Source organism: Rhea pennata, chromosome 2 (assembly GCF_028389875.1).
Source record: "Rhea pennata isolate bPtePen1 chromosome 2, bPtePen1.pri, whole genome shotgun sequence".
Taxonomy (NCBI): domain Eukaryota; kingdom Metazoa; phylum Chordata; class Aves; order Rheiformes; family Rheidae; genus Rhea; species Rhea pennata.
Window position 1 is genome coordinate 27547397 of NC_084664.1, and position 12285 is coordinate 27559681.

At 35.9% G+C, this 12285-nt stretch overlaps 1 protein-coding gene across 3 annotated transcripts in view; it reads left to right on the forward strand.

The window, feature by feature from the left end:
- PPP1R9A (protein phosphatase 1 regulatory subunit 9A) overlaps positions 1 to 12285 on the forward strand; it is a 151589-nt gene that overhangs the window by 82234 nt on the left and 57070 nt on the right. For all 3 annotated transcript variants that reach the window (XM_062569142.1, XM_062569143.1, XM_062569144.1), the window contains exons 3-5: positions 350 to 482; positions 974 to 1094; positions 6181 to 6285. In XM_062569142.1, the coding sequence (XP_062425126.1) occupies positions 350 to 482; positions 974 to 1094; positions 6181 to 6285 (359 nt within the window). The remainder of the gene's footprint in view (positions 1 to 349; positions 483 to 973; positions 1095 to 6180; positions 6286 to 12285) is intronic.

Sequence of the window (12285 nt, forward strand, 5' to 3'; positions counted from 1 at the left end):
ATTTTTACTAGTAGTACATTCTTAATGAGTTGAATTATGTTTTAAATACTGAATATATCGATGAACTTAGTTATTCAAGATCACAGTCTGCATTTGAAATCACAAACAATAAAAATATCGGTTATATTCAGAGGTTTTTTTTCAACCATACAACCTTTGATGTGCTTTGCTTGAATAAAAAAGCACACGTTTTAATATGTGAAATTTGAGCAGACAGGAGAAATTTGTCTTTAAAAAACCTTTTCAAACTGCAATGTCATAAGGCAAAGGCAGGGTAAATGTAGCTATTTTGTTAACTTGATAGTCTTTCTGGAGCAGATAGTCGAGCAATTTTGGTCTGTTTCCACAGGTTTTCAATACATACTCCAATGAAGACTACGACAGGAGAAATGATGAAGTTGATCCAGTGGCTGCATCAGCTGAATATGAACTTGAAAAGCGTGTGGAAAAGCTGGAGCTTTTCCCAGTTGAGCTAGAAAAAGGTGTGTAGTCTATATGCAGTTTCTATCTCCTATAAAACTGATCTACAAATCTTCTAAGAGGAAGTCCACTTAACCTACAGATCGTATCTTGAACTCCCATGAATCCAGTGTAGTTACTTTGGCTTTCTGGATTTCAGTAATTATTCAATAAGGATTTAAGAAAGCAGTTCAAAGACATACAGGCTTTTTAAGAGAATTATTTTGTCTTACTCCATTCACACATGATTTTACTCGGTGTTTCATACGATGTTTTCATTCTCCATTGGAAGAGTAGCGATCTTGATTGGTTGTTCTAGGCTCCTTATAATATTAGAGATAGTATTTTTTTTGTACATAATTACAATGACAGAATGTTAAGGTTTATAAAAAGAAAGAAAATGAATTAAGTTTATTAACCTGGAAATGAAAAGAAAACAGAACCTGAATATTTGTATACCAGATGACTATATAAATCAAATATAAATTTCTGCTTTTGCTTGTCTTTTTCACAGATGAAGATGGACTTGGCATAAGCATTATTGGAATGGGAGTTGGAGCAGATGCAGGCCTTGAAAAACTGGGAATATTTGTCAAAACAGTAACAGAAGGTGGGGCAGCAGAAAGGGATGGCAGGTAAACTAGACTCAGTGTTTGGAAACTTTACCAACAATAATTATTATGAATTATGATTTTCTTAGGAAAGAGCTCTTAGGTTAATGTACATCATAGTAACTCAAAGCTGTAAAATTCTGAGACTGAAGTGTTAATATCCTAATATCTGATATGATTATGAAAAGACACCATTTTGTGAACTTACTGTAAACTGTTTAAGGAGTCCAGATTTGCCAAAGATTTGTGTTTGAGTTCCTTATAATCAATAGTTCTCTATAATCAATAGTTTCTTATAATATGAATAGCTGGAGACTCCAAATACTCGTCATTTTTGAAAGTACTTTAGTTTTTAAAGGTTTTGAACTCCCACATCTTCTTTTGGCTTTGAAGCCAACTTTAAATAATGAGTACTTATGAAAATAAGTTTTACTGAACATGTGATCAGAAAAGTAAGTAGAAATTTGTGTTTCTGAATGGTTAAACTCAGTAAATATACACACCTTCAAACTTACTAACACAAACCAGTATTTTATATTTCTTGAATATGCTTATTTTACCGTTTGAAAGTTCAGTTTTCAACCCTGTCATATTGATACTGGACTAATAGGTTTGAATAGACAAAATGAATAGGTCTGCACCATATATCTTACACATTCAAGGAACAGACTGTGTTTTGTAATCTTACGTAATGCTTTTATAAAGCGTGGTTGCTTCTGGAATTGCTTATCTAGCTCAAATTGCTTTTGAACATAAAATATTTTCTATCAAATGTTTTCTATCATATGGGATAAAATTTTATCTGCTTTATACAGTACCTAGAATAGTGAGGACGTGATCTCTCATTAAAACTTACTCTGTAATTGTTTAATAATAACAAATATTTTTAAATATCTTCTTACCATATAATTCATTATTTTATCCCAGTGCATACCCTTTGTAAATTAGTGCACAAATAAAATACTGCTTATCTACCATATTAGCCTTTAGTCTACTTGTATGTGTTTGGTACTTGTACGTAACAAACAGTAAGGTAGTTAAAATTGTACTGATAACTCTGGCCTGAAAAAATCAGGGAGGATATCTAAGGTACAATTTAAAACATTACAATGTTTTTAGGAAAACTCCCATTTTCTGTTACAAGACCCATCAAATCATGATACAATGTACTTTTCTCTCATGGAAACCCGAAATCTGTGCAAAGGGGTTTCTCAGTGACTCAGTACCATATTCTCGATCCATGTTGCTGCAGACAAACAGATATTTTTCAGTTGTCACATCAAAGGCATTGTATAGCAGTATTTAACCAAGAATGGATGCTTTGAGACAAGTCCAAATTCAAGCACATTGAAAAGTAATAAGGAACAGTATTAATAATGTGTAGAAAATAAAATCAGTCATTAGACTGAATATGAAAAATAAAATCTTTTGTTGGGTAAATGCATAGCTTTTTCTTTCAAATCATTAGAAAAAGCAGATGCTAGTGGAGATGAGTCATTTCAAAGTATTTTGATAACAATTTGTCTGAGAACAGTTGTTTTGAAGCATTACACAGTTCTTAAAAAATATTCTAAACTGTCTCTGCACAAGTTACATTTTTCAGTCCATCATACTGAGCAACAATTAAGTAATTTGTTCAACTTCAGTTGATTTACTTATATAGCTGCTACTTCATAGAAATGCCCTTTCTCATAGGGAAAGGTTAAATCGTGACTGTTAGAGACTAATTATCAGAACTTGTTCATGATAAAAATGGATAAACTTTTATAATTAAGATTTCTCGACCTAAGTCACATTTTTTTCATATTTGAAATTATTTTGTTCTAGATATTGTTAATCCCTTAATAAGAAATAGTAATGTCAGATTTCCTAGCACATCTGAACTGGGAAGAGATCTGAGGATAGAATCAAAGTATGGGGAAAAATGAAAATAGAGCCAATAATCATCCCTTATTTTCACTTCTATCATTAAATTACCTTTAAATTTTTCGGTGGAAGGATATTGCTGCTTTTTAAAGAAAAACAGTTTAGAGACTGACATTTTCCTTTACCCATTTGTCGGTGCTGATATAATAAAGATGGTGAGCTGTGTGCGCTATCCACACCTAAACTGATAAAATAATTTTGACAGTTGTCTCCAAAATTCCAGCTCAATGCAAAGAAGAAAGCAAAAAAAAAAAAAAAAAAAAAAATCTACTATGTGAAATAGAGCTTGAAATATTGTATTCAGTAATTTTAAAATGCATTGCAAAGTCTGTAGGTCAGTATTTATTACAGTTTTCATTAATGAAATAAAAGTTTTAATTTAAGAAAAGGTTTGAAATGTTAGACACACAGTTTAGCGCTGAGGTACTGAACATACTCTTGCTTCCATGTGTGTACAGTAGCCACAGTTGCAGAAGCAAACTAAATATTTCTACTTGTAAATGACGTGTTATGTGGCAAAAAAGGCATCCGTGCACAAATAACTAATTTGTATGCATAATTAGGATAATTTCACAAGCAATTTAGGCAAGCAGATGTGCATGTATCTCTTTGTATTCTGGTTTCCAGACAAGTCAATTGCAGAAATGGAGATGAATTGAAAGCGTTAGTTTTATTTACTGGCGTTCATTAAGTATCGGATTTTTCCTTGCTACAGAAATGTCTTTATGGTTGAGAGGCAGAGAAAGCTTCGAGCTCTGGCTGAAGTGGAGCTGGAGAACAGATCCCAAGGACAGGGAAGGTCATCCAGAGAACTAGGCTGTGAGGAGTTCTTGGTCCTGGCAGTGCTGGGGGTCTTCTCTGGGACCAGCCTGTGGAGAGGCAAGGGGTTGGCTCCAAGCGAGAGACAGAGAAAGTGCAGAGCTGCAGCTGCGGCAAGGCTGGAAAAGGGGCTGCCAAAGGCAAGGCCACCACGAGAGCTTTGCGGCCAGGGGCTTTTAGCAGAGCACTGGGTTTGCTCATGCACATCTGGGGCTCAGCCTCAGGTGAGCGGTAGGGCCCAAGAGACCAAGAGAGCCTAGAGGGGCTGGGGGAGTGGGGCTGGGCAGGGTCCCAAGGGAAAAGAAGGGCTTCCAAGGTAACACGGCTGTGGGAAGAGCTTGTTCTGAGCAGTACAGAATAAACATGGCCACAGATAGGATGCATCTTTTTGACTTAGATATAATTACATGATTTAAAGAATTTTAATTATCTGTTGTATGATATATGTGCATGTTATATATAACTAAAATATGTGTATGTATAGAAAGAGAGGGTGTTTGGAGGACAGTGGCCATCAAAAATAAGAGTTGGACATGAATTTAGGAGCAGTACAATAAAGCAGGGAGTTACAGACTATGTCTGAAGGACTAACAGAATCCGATTCAGTTCTAAATGACCCAGATAGAGCCACCTACAGAGCTGCGGGCAACTGTTTTCTAAGTTGACATTCCGTCAACTGAAATGCTGTATTTATATGAACACTGCTAATCCACTGCCTAGTGAAGTACGTAAAACATTGTAACTAAAACTACCATCAGAAAGGCATAAAGCACTGTTCTTTCACAATTTAGTTCTCAGCTGAGGGAGTGATGACTTCCCATTAAGTGGACATCAACTTCTTAACCTACTTTTCTTGGAATCTTGTGACCATCTGACTGCAACTCGTGTCTGCTGATTTACGATGATATTACTAAGTTTTGTAGTATCTAAATACGATAATAGTGTGAAAGATGTTTTTTGAATGCTTCACTTAAATTGTGATAAGATTTTGAAATTAGAATGCCTAATACGGTTTTCAAGATAGGCTTAAAAGCTGTCATAAAGATAGGTTTTTTTCAAGGTTTCTTACATACAGAAGGGAAATAAATATCCTGTTAGTATGTGCCCAGAACGCAGTGATGTTGTGTTTTGAGATTGCCAAAGAAGTAATTCTAATAATTTTTCTCGGCAGTGGAGTTGGAAATATTGCTTGAATGCATGTAGAACTGCAACATATCATGTTAGACTTGACGGTGAGATTAGTGTTCCAAGTCAAAATGCTTCAGCAATCCTCTGAAGCCTGTTGTGCTGAGAAAGTTTCTCTTTGCAGTGTGTAGGCAGAAAAGAAATTTTACGATATCTTAGATAATTTAATTAAGCTACTTTACTATCATAATTTAAGTGAGATTTTTCATATGTGTTTTTTGATGTCTTTAAAGACAGTATTGTTTGGATAAATGGCATCCATGTAATACTTGAAAATTACTTACTTTAACTAGTTCCGAATGGTATTTTTTGTTTTTTAAAACTGTAGGGGTTTATGCATTTCTAGAGGAAATATGGATAAAGCAGTCCTCCTTACAAATATTTGTAATCTAGCGCCTGCTCCAGAGATTTCATAGCAGAGCCTGTTGCAGATAAAAGCAGCTTTTTTTATATACCTTCTAACTTTTTATGTGTAGAACAATTTGGTGTTTAAGAGATAGTGTTTGTTAAAACAGTCCAAGACCTTATTCTTGTTATTGTGTTCCCCAAGTTAACTCCTATATTGCTGGGAATTCACGTTTTAGAGCAAGTTCAGATTTTTTAAGAGAGTAGGTCATAATTAAGTCTGATGCACAAACTCTTTCTTCTGCAGAGGAGCAGGTTGTTTCAGTTAAATATCACATTTTTTTCCCATTATTTTGAAATACCAGAACTATATTTTATGCTGCTTTTCAAGATTGCCTTAGGAAAGGATGATAAAGGAATTCTTCAAGTATCTCATTTTATCTAAGTCATATAGCACATTCAAGGCTTTGTCTTACTGTATTTATATGCATGGAAAGTGACTGGATGACTGATGCAATTAATTCTAATGATAACTATGAAGTTGTCTATATAAGATACCTATGTACATGCTATGATATATTTTTCATTTCTTCAATGCTAGAGTTTCCTAGTATTTTCCAATATTGAATTGAAAGCTACAGTTCCAATTCAGGGAGAAAATGTCTTTTGCATTGTTTGTGTGTTGTTTATCTGAATCATTTTGTTTGAATGCAGTATCCAGCCTTTATCTAAAATCAAACAAAAAGAATTGCTGTATGCTATGCTTTGATGAGATCACGGGGAAAAAAACCCTAAATTTTATAATTTTTTTTCTTGTTTTTTTTTCCCTTGAAAGGATCCAGGTGAATGACCAAATTGTGGAAGTTGATGGCATCAGTCTGGTTGGTGTTACACAAAATTTTGCTGCAACTGTTCTTAGAAACACCAAAGGAAAAGTCAGGTAAATATATTAGAAGGAAAATGTTGTGACTGAACACTCAAGATTATTTAACTTCTTTCACAGGAATATCAGTATGCCTAGGTAGGAGTGGATTTTTTTGAACTCTTTGTACCTTCTGTGTTTTTATACCAGGACATGAAGGAGCTAGGATTTAACAGTTTTTTGTTTTGTCTTAGATTTTTATAATATGACTATCAGTAAGAAACAAGCTGAAATTGCACACACAAAAAGACTCTTAATGAGCATAAGCTGGTCAAAACTCCATTGACCAAAAATATTTACATCAGTTGAAATTACTAATCTGTTAGCCATATTGCAATTACTCTGTCACTGATTGGCTCCAAGCATTTCTGTTGGTGAGAATGGCTGAGTTACCTGCGACTGGGGTTGGAAGAGTAGGCAGTGAGCTCCTGGATGCCAGTTCTGCACATAGAAGAAGAGAGTCCTGGATGCAATAGTGTTGGGAGCTACTGATTTGATGAGAGTTACAATTCACTATTAATTCACTGAGCTACTTGGTTCCCTATACTGTCTCTGGCTTTCTGCCTCTCTGTTCCTGTGTTCCAGTTAATTGAAAGGCATCGCTGCAAGTAACTGTAAAGTAGTGAACAGGCTAGAAAATGTAAAATACTTTACAAGTAAAATTCTCTATGAACATAAATGCAAGATTGTAAAATGTTTGTAAATGAATAACAATACCTTTTCTCTAGAAATGAACTGTTTTGCCATATACATATACATATTTGCATAGCTTTTCTGTTTAATAACCTGGCAATTTCAGTAAAGATTTAACACTACAAAATGTCTACGGAAATATCTTGGGCATACTGCAGTCTAGCAGCCTCTTGTTAGTCACCCTTTGGTTCTCTTTCAAAATCCTCTTTAGTGAATACAATTTAGTCCTTTAGTTAATAAGAATTTGGGGCTGTCTTCTTTTGAACCATGACTAAACTATCCTATGTCATATATGCAAGGTCAGTTCCCCTCAGTGTGTGGCATTGGTGTGGTGGTATGCATCTATTGCATAATTTCTTAACTGTTCTCACACAACATTAAGGAATAATTTTGGAATATAGATTCTGCGAAGAATCTTGGGTATAATTGATTGAGGTTTTATTTGAAAGATTTTCACATAGGATGCTCCTGGATTCCTGTCTTGCTTTTTAAATTATAGTCCGACTGGTTGCAATCTAGACCCTTTTGTCATAAAATAGTATGCTGTAAAAAGTAATGGTTCACTGTTGTTCAGCTCACATTGGCAAGTGTAGTCGCTATCCTGTGCACAAGGGTCGTTGGCTTCTGACAGGTCTCATTTGTCAAAGAGAGATACATGAATTTTTACATTTTTGCTAGTAAGTGGGTTTAAGATACTGAGCTTTCACTTGAAAAATGAGCAAATGCATTAGTTTCAAAACCAGAATAAGAAATTGTTTAAATAATGTTTATATTAAAATAGCTGTATAAAAATTTATATGCACATTGGCGTATAATGTATTTAACAGTCTTTTACTAATGCATATTTAATCAGAGAGAAAAAAGGCATAGAATTTGATTCAACTTCCTCTTTTTGCTTCATGTAAAACTTAATGAAAAAACTTCTGTTTTACACATTACACATGATATGTATTACTTGTTTGTGATGAGCTGGGAGGGACTTTTGAAGATACTGCTAAGAAATCTGTGGCATAGGCAGCCTGCATGGGTTCTGGTCAGATCCTAAGTGGTTAAGTATGTTTTCTAATATTCTGCTGACACTGATGAGTTGTATTAGCTACTCAAAATTAGAAGTGCATCCAGAAAAGTTTATTCTTTGAAGATATACTTGATGTTGGGACTCTGCTGTTGATCTCAATGTTTGCTTGTTAGTTTAGTAAGCTAGAATTAATATTCATGTATTATAAAAGAAAATTATGTATTTATATCTTGCTGTTTTCCTTTTCCTGTGCTACGTAAGGTCTCTGCCTGCTATTTATTTGGTAGAGCAAGTGATTTTTTTCTGGCACATCCTGTTTCCCTGTTTTACTTGCTGCGGCAGAATGATCTCTCATCTTTCCCCTCTTTGACTGATAGCATTCACAACATAAGAGGTTCTCTTGGGACAGAATCGCTCGCTTGCCCCCAGCCGTTAATTCCTGCCTATTGGAAGTGTAAAGAGCAATGATGTTGACCTATGAGTGCAGTCATTCCCTTGGCAGCTGCCATTAATGATCCACATCACTGTGGGAGGCAGAAGCAGAAAAGGTTGTTTGTTGAGACTTCTGTGGAGAAGAAGAGACGAGTAGCCTGCTATAAAAATACCTTCTACCTCTCCTGCTGTGGCCATCCCATCTGATCTACAAGTGTGTAGGTGATGTACAACCATACTCCCAGGCTAATACAAAACAAGGCAACTTCATGAGTCTGTCTTTGACAGGAGAAATCACATACATACTTCCTTGTGTGTGTAGTGTTTAATAGAATTAGAGTTCTGCTGAAATTATTGTGTGCCTTGCAGTGTCAGTTTAACAGATTTTATACAATTGCTTTAAAAAGCGTAGTTATTTTTGCTATTATTGTGTATACCTTTCTTCAGCCTGGTATGCTGCACACACAGAGATTTGTGTGTGCTCCACTAGCATGACTTCCTCTTTATAACCCACAGCTTTATACACAGCTGTTTTTCCCCTAATGTAGTCAAAGTGCGTGCTAGTTTTTTTCGTAGGGTTTATACGTGATCTGTTGCAAGGAAAGGATGTTCATGAAAGGAGTGACACTAAAGCTACTTTTTAATTCTTTGCAATAAATGCAGTCAATATCTCTTCAGCAAGCTTGTATTAATACCAATGCTTAGTGGCTTATTTTTCTGCTTTGAGTCTTCTGAACACTTCTGAATGATCCTGACAGTGGAAGTCATTGACCTAGAATAGATTTTGCAATGTTTCTGCCAGAAAAATGTATCTGAACTGTCTGCAGCTGACATAGTAAGGAGACTGGGAAAATGAGAGCATGGCTTCTACCTTTTGAACTGTGGTAGTTCAGAGTGAGGGGGAAAAAACACAAACAGCAAATATAAGCCCCTATGGTTGTTCTGTTTGCTGTTGAAGTATTGAATTCAGAAGTGTTGTTATACCATAATGGAGGATCATTGACCCAACCACTTTGGATTCTCTGGTAATAATAAATTCTTTGCTTGTTTCACACTAATGTATGATGTTTTATAGAAGATAATCAGCACCATCCAGATGTTCTCTGATATCCTATGAGACAAAAGGAGGAGAGAAAATTCTTCCATAATCCCAACTGGCAATCAGCTTCTGTCGTTAGGAATGAGAATTAGAATCCATGTGACTTTAATCTGGCAAATACAACTACGAATGCTCTATCAATTTATATAGATATCAAATATTCTTTATAATCTTGTTTAACTATTTAGCTTACTAATATATTAGTGGATTTCAGAATTTGGGTTATATAGTAGAGGAGTTTTCCTTTGAAATATTTTTGTTTTGTTGTGTCAGTTCTTTTCAGTGTCCTCCCCCACTCTCAGATTAATGGTTCAGTCAGAGGGCAGCACCAAACTAATATCTCTAATGGTTCTGTGCTTTTTCTGACCCCATTAGGACCTAATCCTTCAGCCTGAAGTCTGCGAGTGGTGCCTCCTATTGTATGAGATAGGATAGAGAGGCAGTCTGACAGCAGGAATCCTATCCTGTTGTGGAGCTTCTCCTGTGTTATTTTGTCTAGTAGCTTGCTGTTTCCTTGTGGACTGTGATGCTAGATAGAAAACACAGAGTTCTCTGAAGTTGCTTGGGTGATCATGAGCCTGTGTGACCCCACCTTTTCCCCTTGTTCTTCATAATAGTGAATAGGTGCTAGGGATCCTAATGTCTTCATCAGAGAAAGTCACTTGGAGAGTTGTATACCTCCAGGGAATTTTATGTTTTCTGAAACACACCCACAATAGGGAAAACATTGTCATTTTGCGCATACGTACCTGCTGTCTGTCCATCCTCAGTCAAACGTTGAAGTTTTCAGTGGGATATAGAAAATGAAGGAACAATTATACTGGGAAAAGGTTGGCAGTGTGGGACTTCACTTGTCTGCCTCACTGGGCACGAAGAGTCCTGTCCATGCAGCTCTGGGAAGCAGAGTATCCCAAGAAAGGACAGGGTCCTAGGACTCGTACTGGACTGCAAGTAAAAAAGGGGCTTGCATGAGAGAGGTTCATCTGAAAATGCCAAAAATATACTGTTTGTATGCTATTATCATTATCATTTTTCTCTGAAAGGTTTCTATTAAGAAAATTAACCAAATTCAGTATTTTGCCACTGGACAGCTAGATTTTAAATTCTACCCTTGTATTTTCCGTGTCTTCTTTTGTCTTTGGAATGTGACTGAGCATTCTGTCCCCTTTATAAATTGTTGCCAGGCACTAAGCAGATTTTCCCATAGTGCTTTCTTAGTCAGTTCTTATTTTTTCAGGAAAACACAGAACCTGTGCAAAACCTGTATTATTTCTCATGACTTACACTACCTTGAAGTTAATTATATTGATTCTAACCTGTAAGTGGATTTAGAAGATTTTTTGTTTAATTAAACTCTCCTGGAAAGCCTCAAAATCTTCCTCTTCTAAATAATTAGTTAGCAAATTTTGCTGTGTTAATGTTTAATTCTCTACATCAGTGAAGAGTAAGTTCCAACAATAGCAGTGTTACTACCAAACCCCGAGGCAGTGCATTATTAGCTATTCTCTGTTCCAATAAAGAATCGTTTATTACCATTTTGTGTTTTTTGTTATCTGGCCAGTTTTAATTCAAAGCAGGATTTTGTCTTATTCCCCAGTTCATAGCAAGATTTCTTTATCTCTGCTGAGGGTGAAATGCAATCTTTCAGACAAAAATGCATTTTTTACTTTTGTAGATAACTTTCATGCAAGCCATGGTTATAGGATGAGACGTTAAAATATGCCCTCCTAACTGACATCATCTTTATGTCATTTATTCTTTCTTCAGCTAATCTCTCACTCCATTTTAAGACAGTTTCTTTCTGGAAGATATACTTGCTGAGAAAACTGTGTGCTCGTGCCTCTCATTAATTTTGTTTAACATCACAGCATCTGGAAAGGTAATTTAAACAGTTGTGTCTTTTCAAGTAATAAGAGAGTATAGAGGACAGACAAAACCAACAGCAGGATATAGCCAACAGCAGTATACCTCTGTGGGGAATGCTATTTGCACATGGTAACAGTGAACAGAATCATTTTATTTTTATGACTCCTTCCCCTAGATGATCATCTTCTCTTCTTCCGTTCTGTGTGCCTGTGCAGATTTCCTCCCTTTCTTGCTCTCTTTACCTGTGCTCTTGCCTTATGAAACAACTGAGTCCTTTAAATACAAATATTCTCCATGCTTCAAATGCGTATGGTGGAAGAGGCAGGAAAGATCTCTATCTCCCCAGTCCTGGATAATGAGGCAAGAACCAAAAGCAAACATATCCCTCTCTGTATCTTATTCAGAGAGCTGAATTATATTTTCTTTTTTATTGACTAGTGATATTCTTTCTTTCCTTGTTGACTTTATTTTGCTGAATCCAAGTACCCCCCCAGAGCCAAGGAAGGAAAAACTGGAGGAAAGAAAAGTCCTCTGCTTTGTAGTGCTGATTGCACTGCTGGGACTTTATGAAGGGCTGCATAAAAGCTGTTTGTGCTTAGTGCACATTCTGATTTTTTGATAAATCTGATTGATGGGTGTCATTTATAACTCTATCCAGTATAAACCTACCTGGTGGTGCCTTGTAGCAAAAGTGTGAATTTCTCCTGCTCCTTCCAGTAGGATGATACTAAAAATTACTTAATTTGAGTTGTTTTCTTTTTTTCTGATCTTTGCAAAGAACTCTTACAAGCACTGGTAATCAATCCATAAGGCTACCAGGAGCAGCATGCTGAACTTTTAATATTTAAAATTAATCAGTAGCATTCTAAACCCTTAGCACTGGAGAGATAAGACTGCATTCATCAGTGCC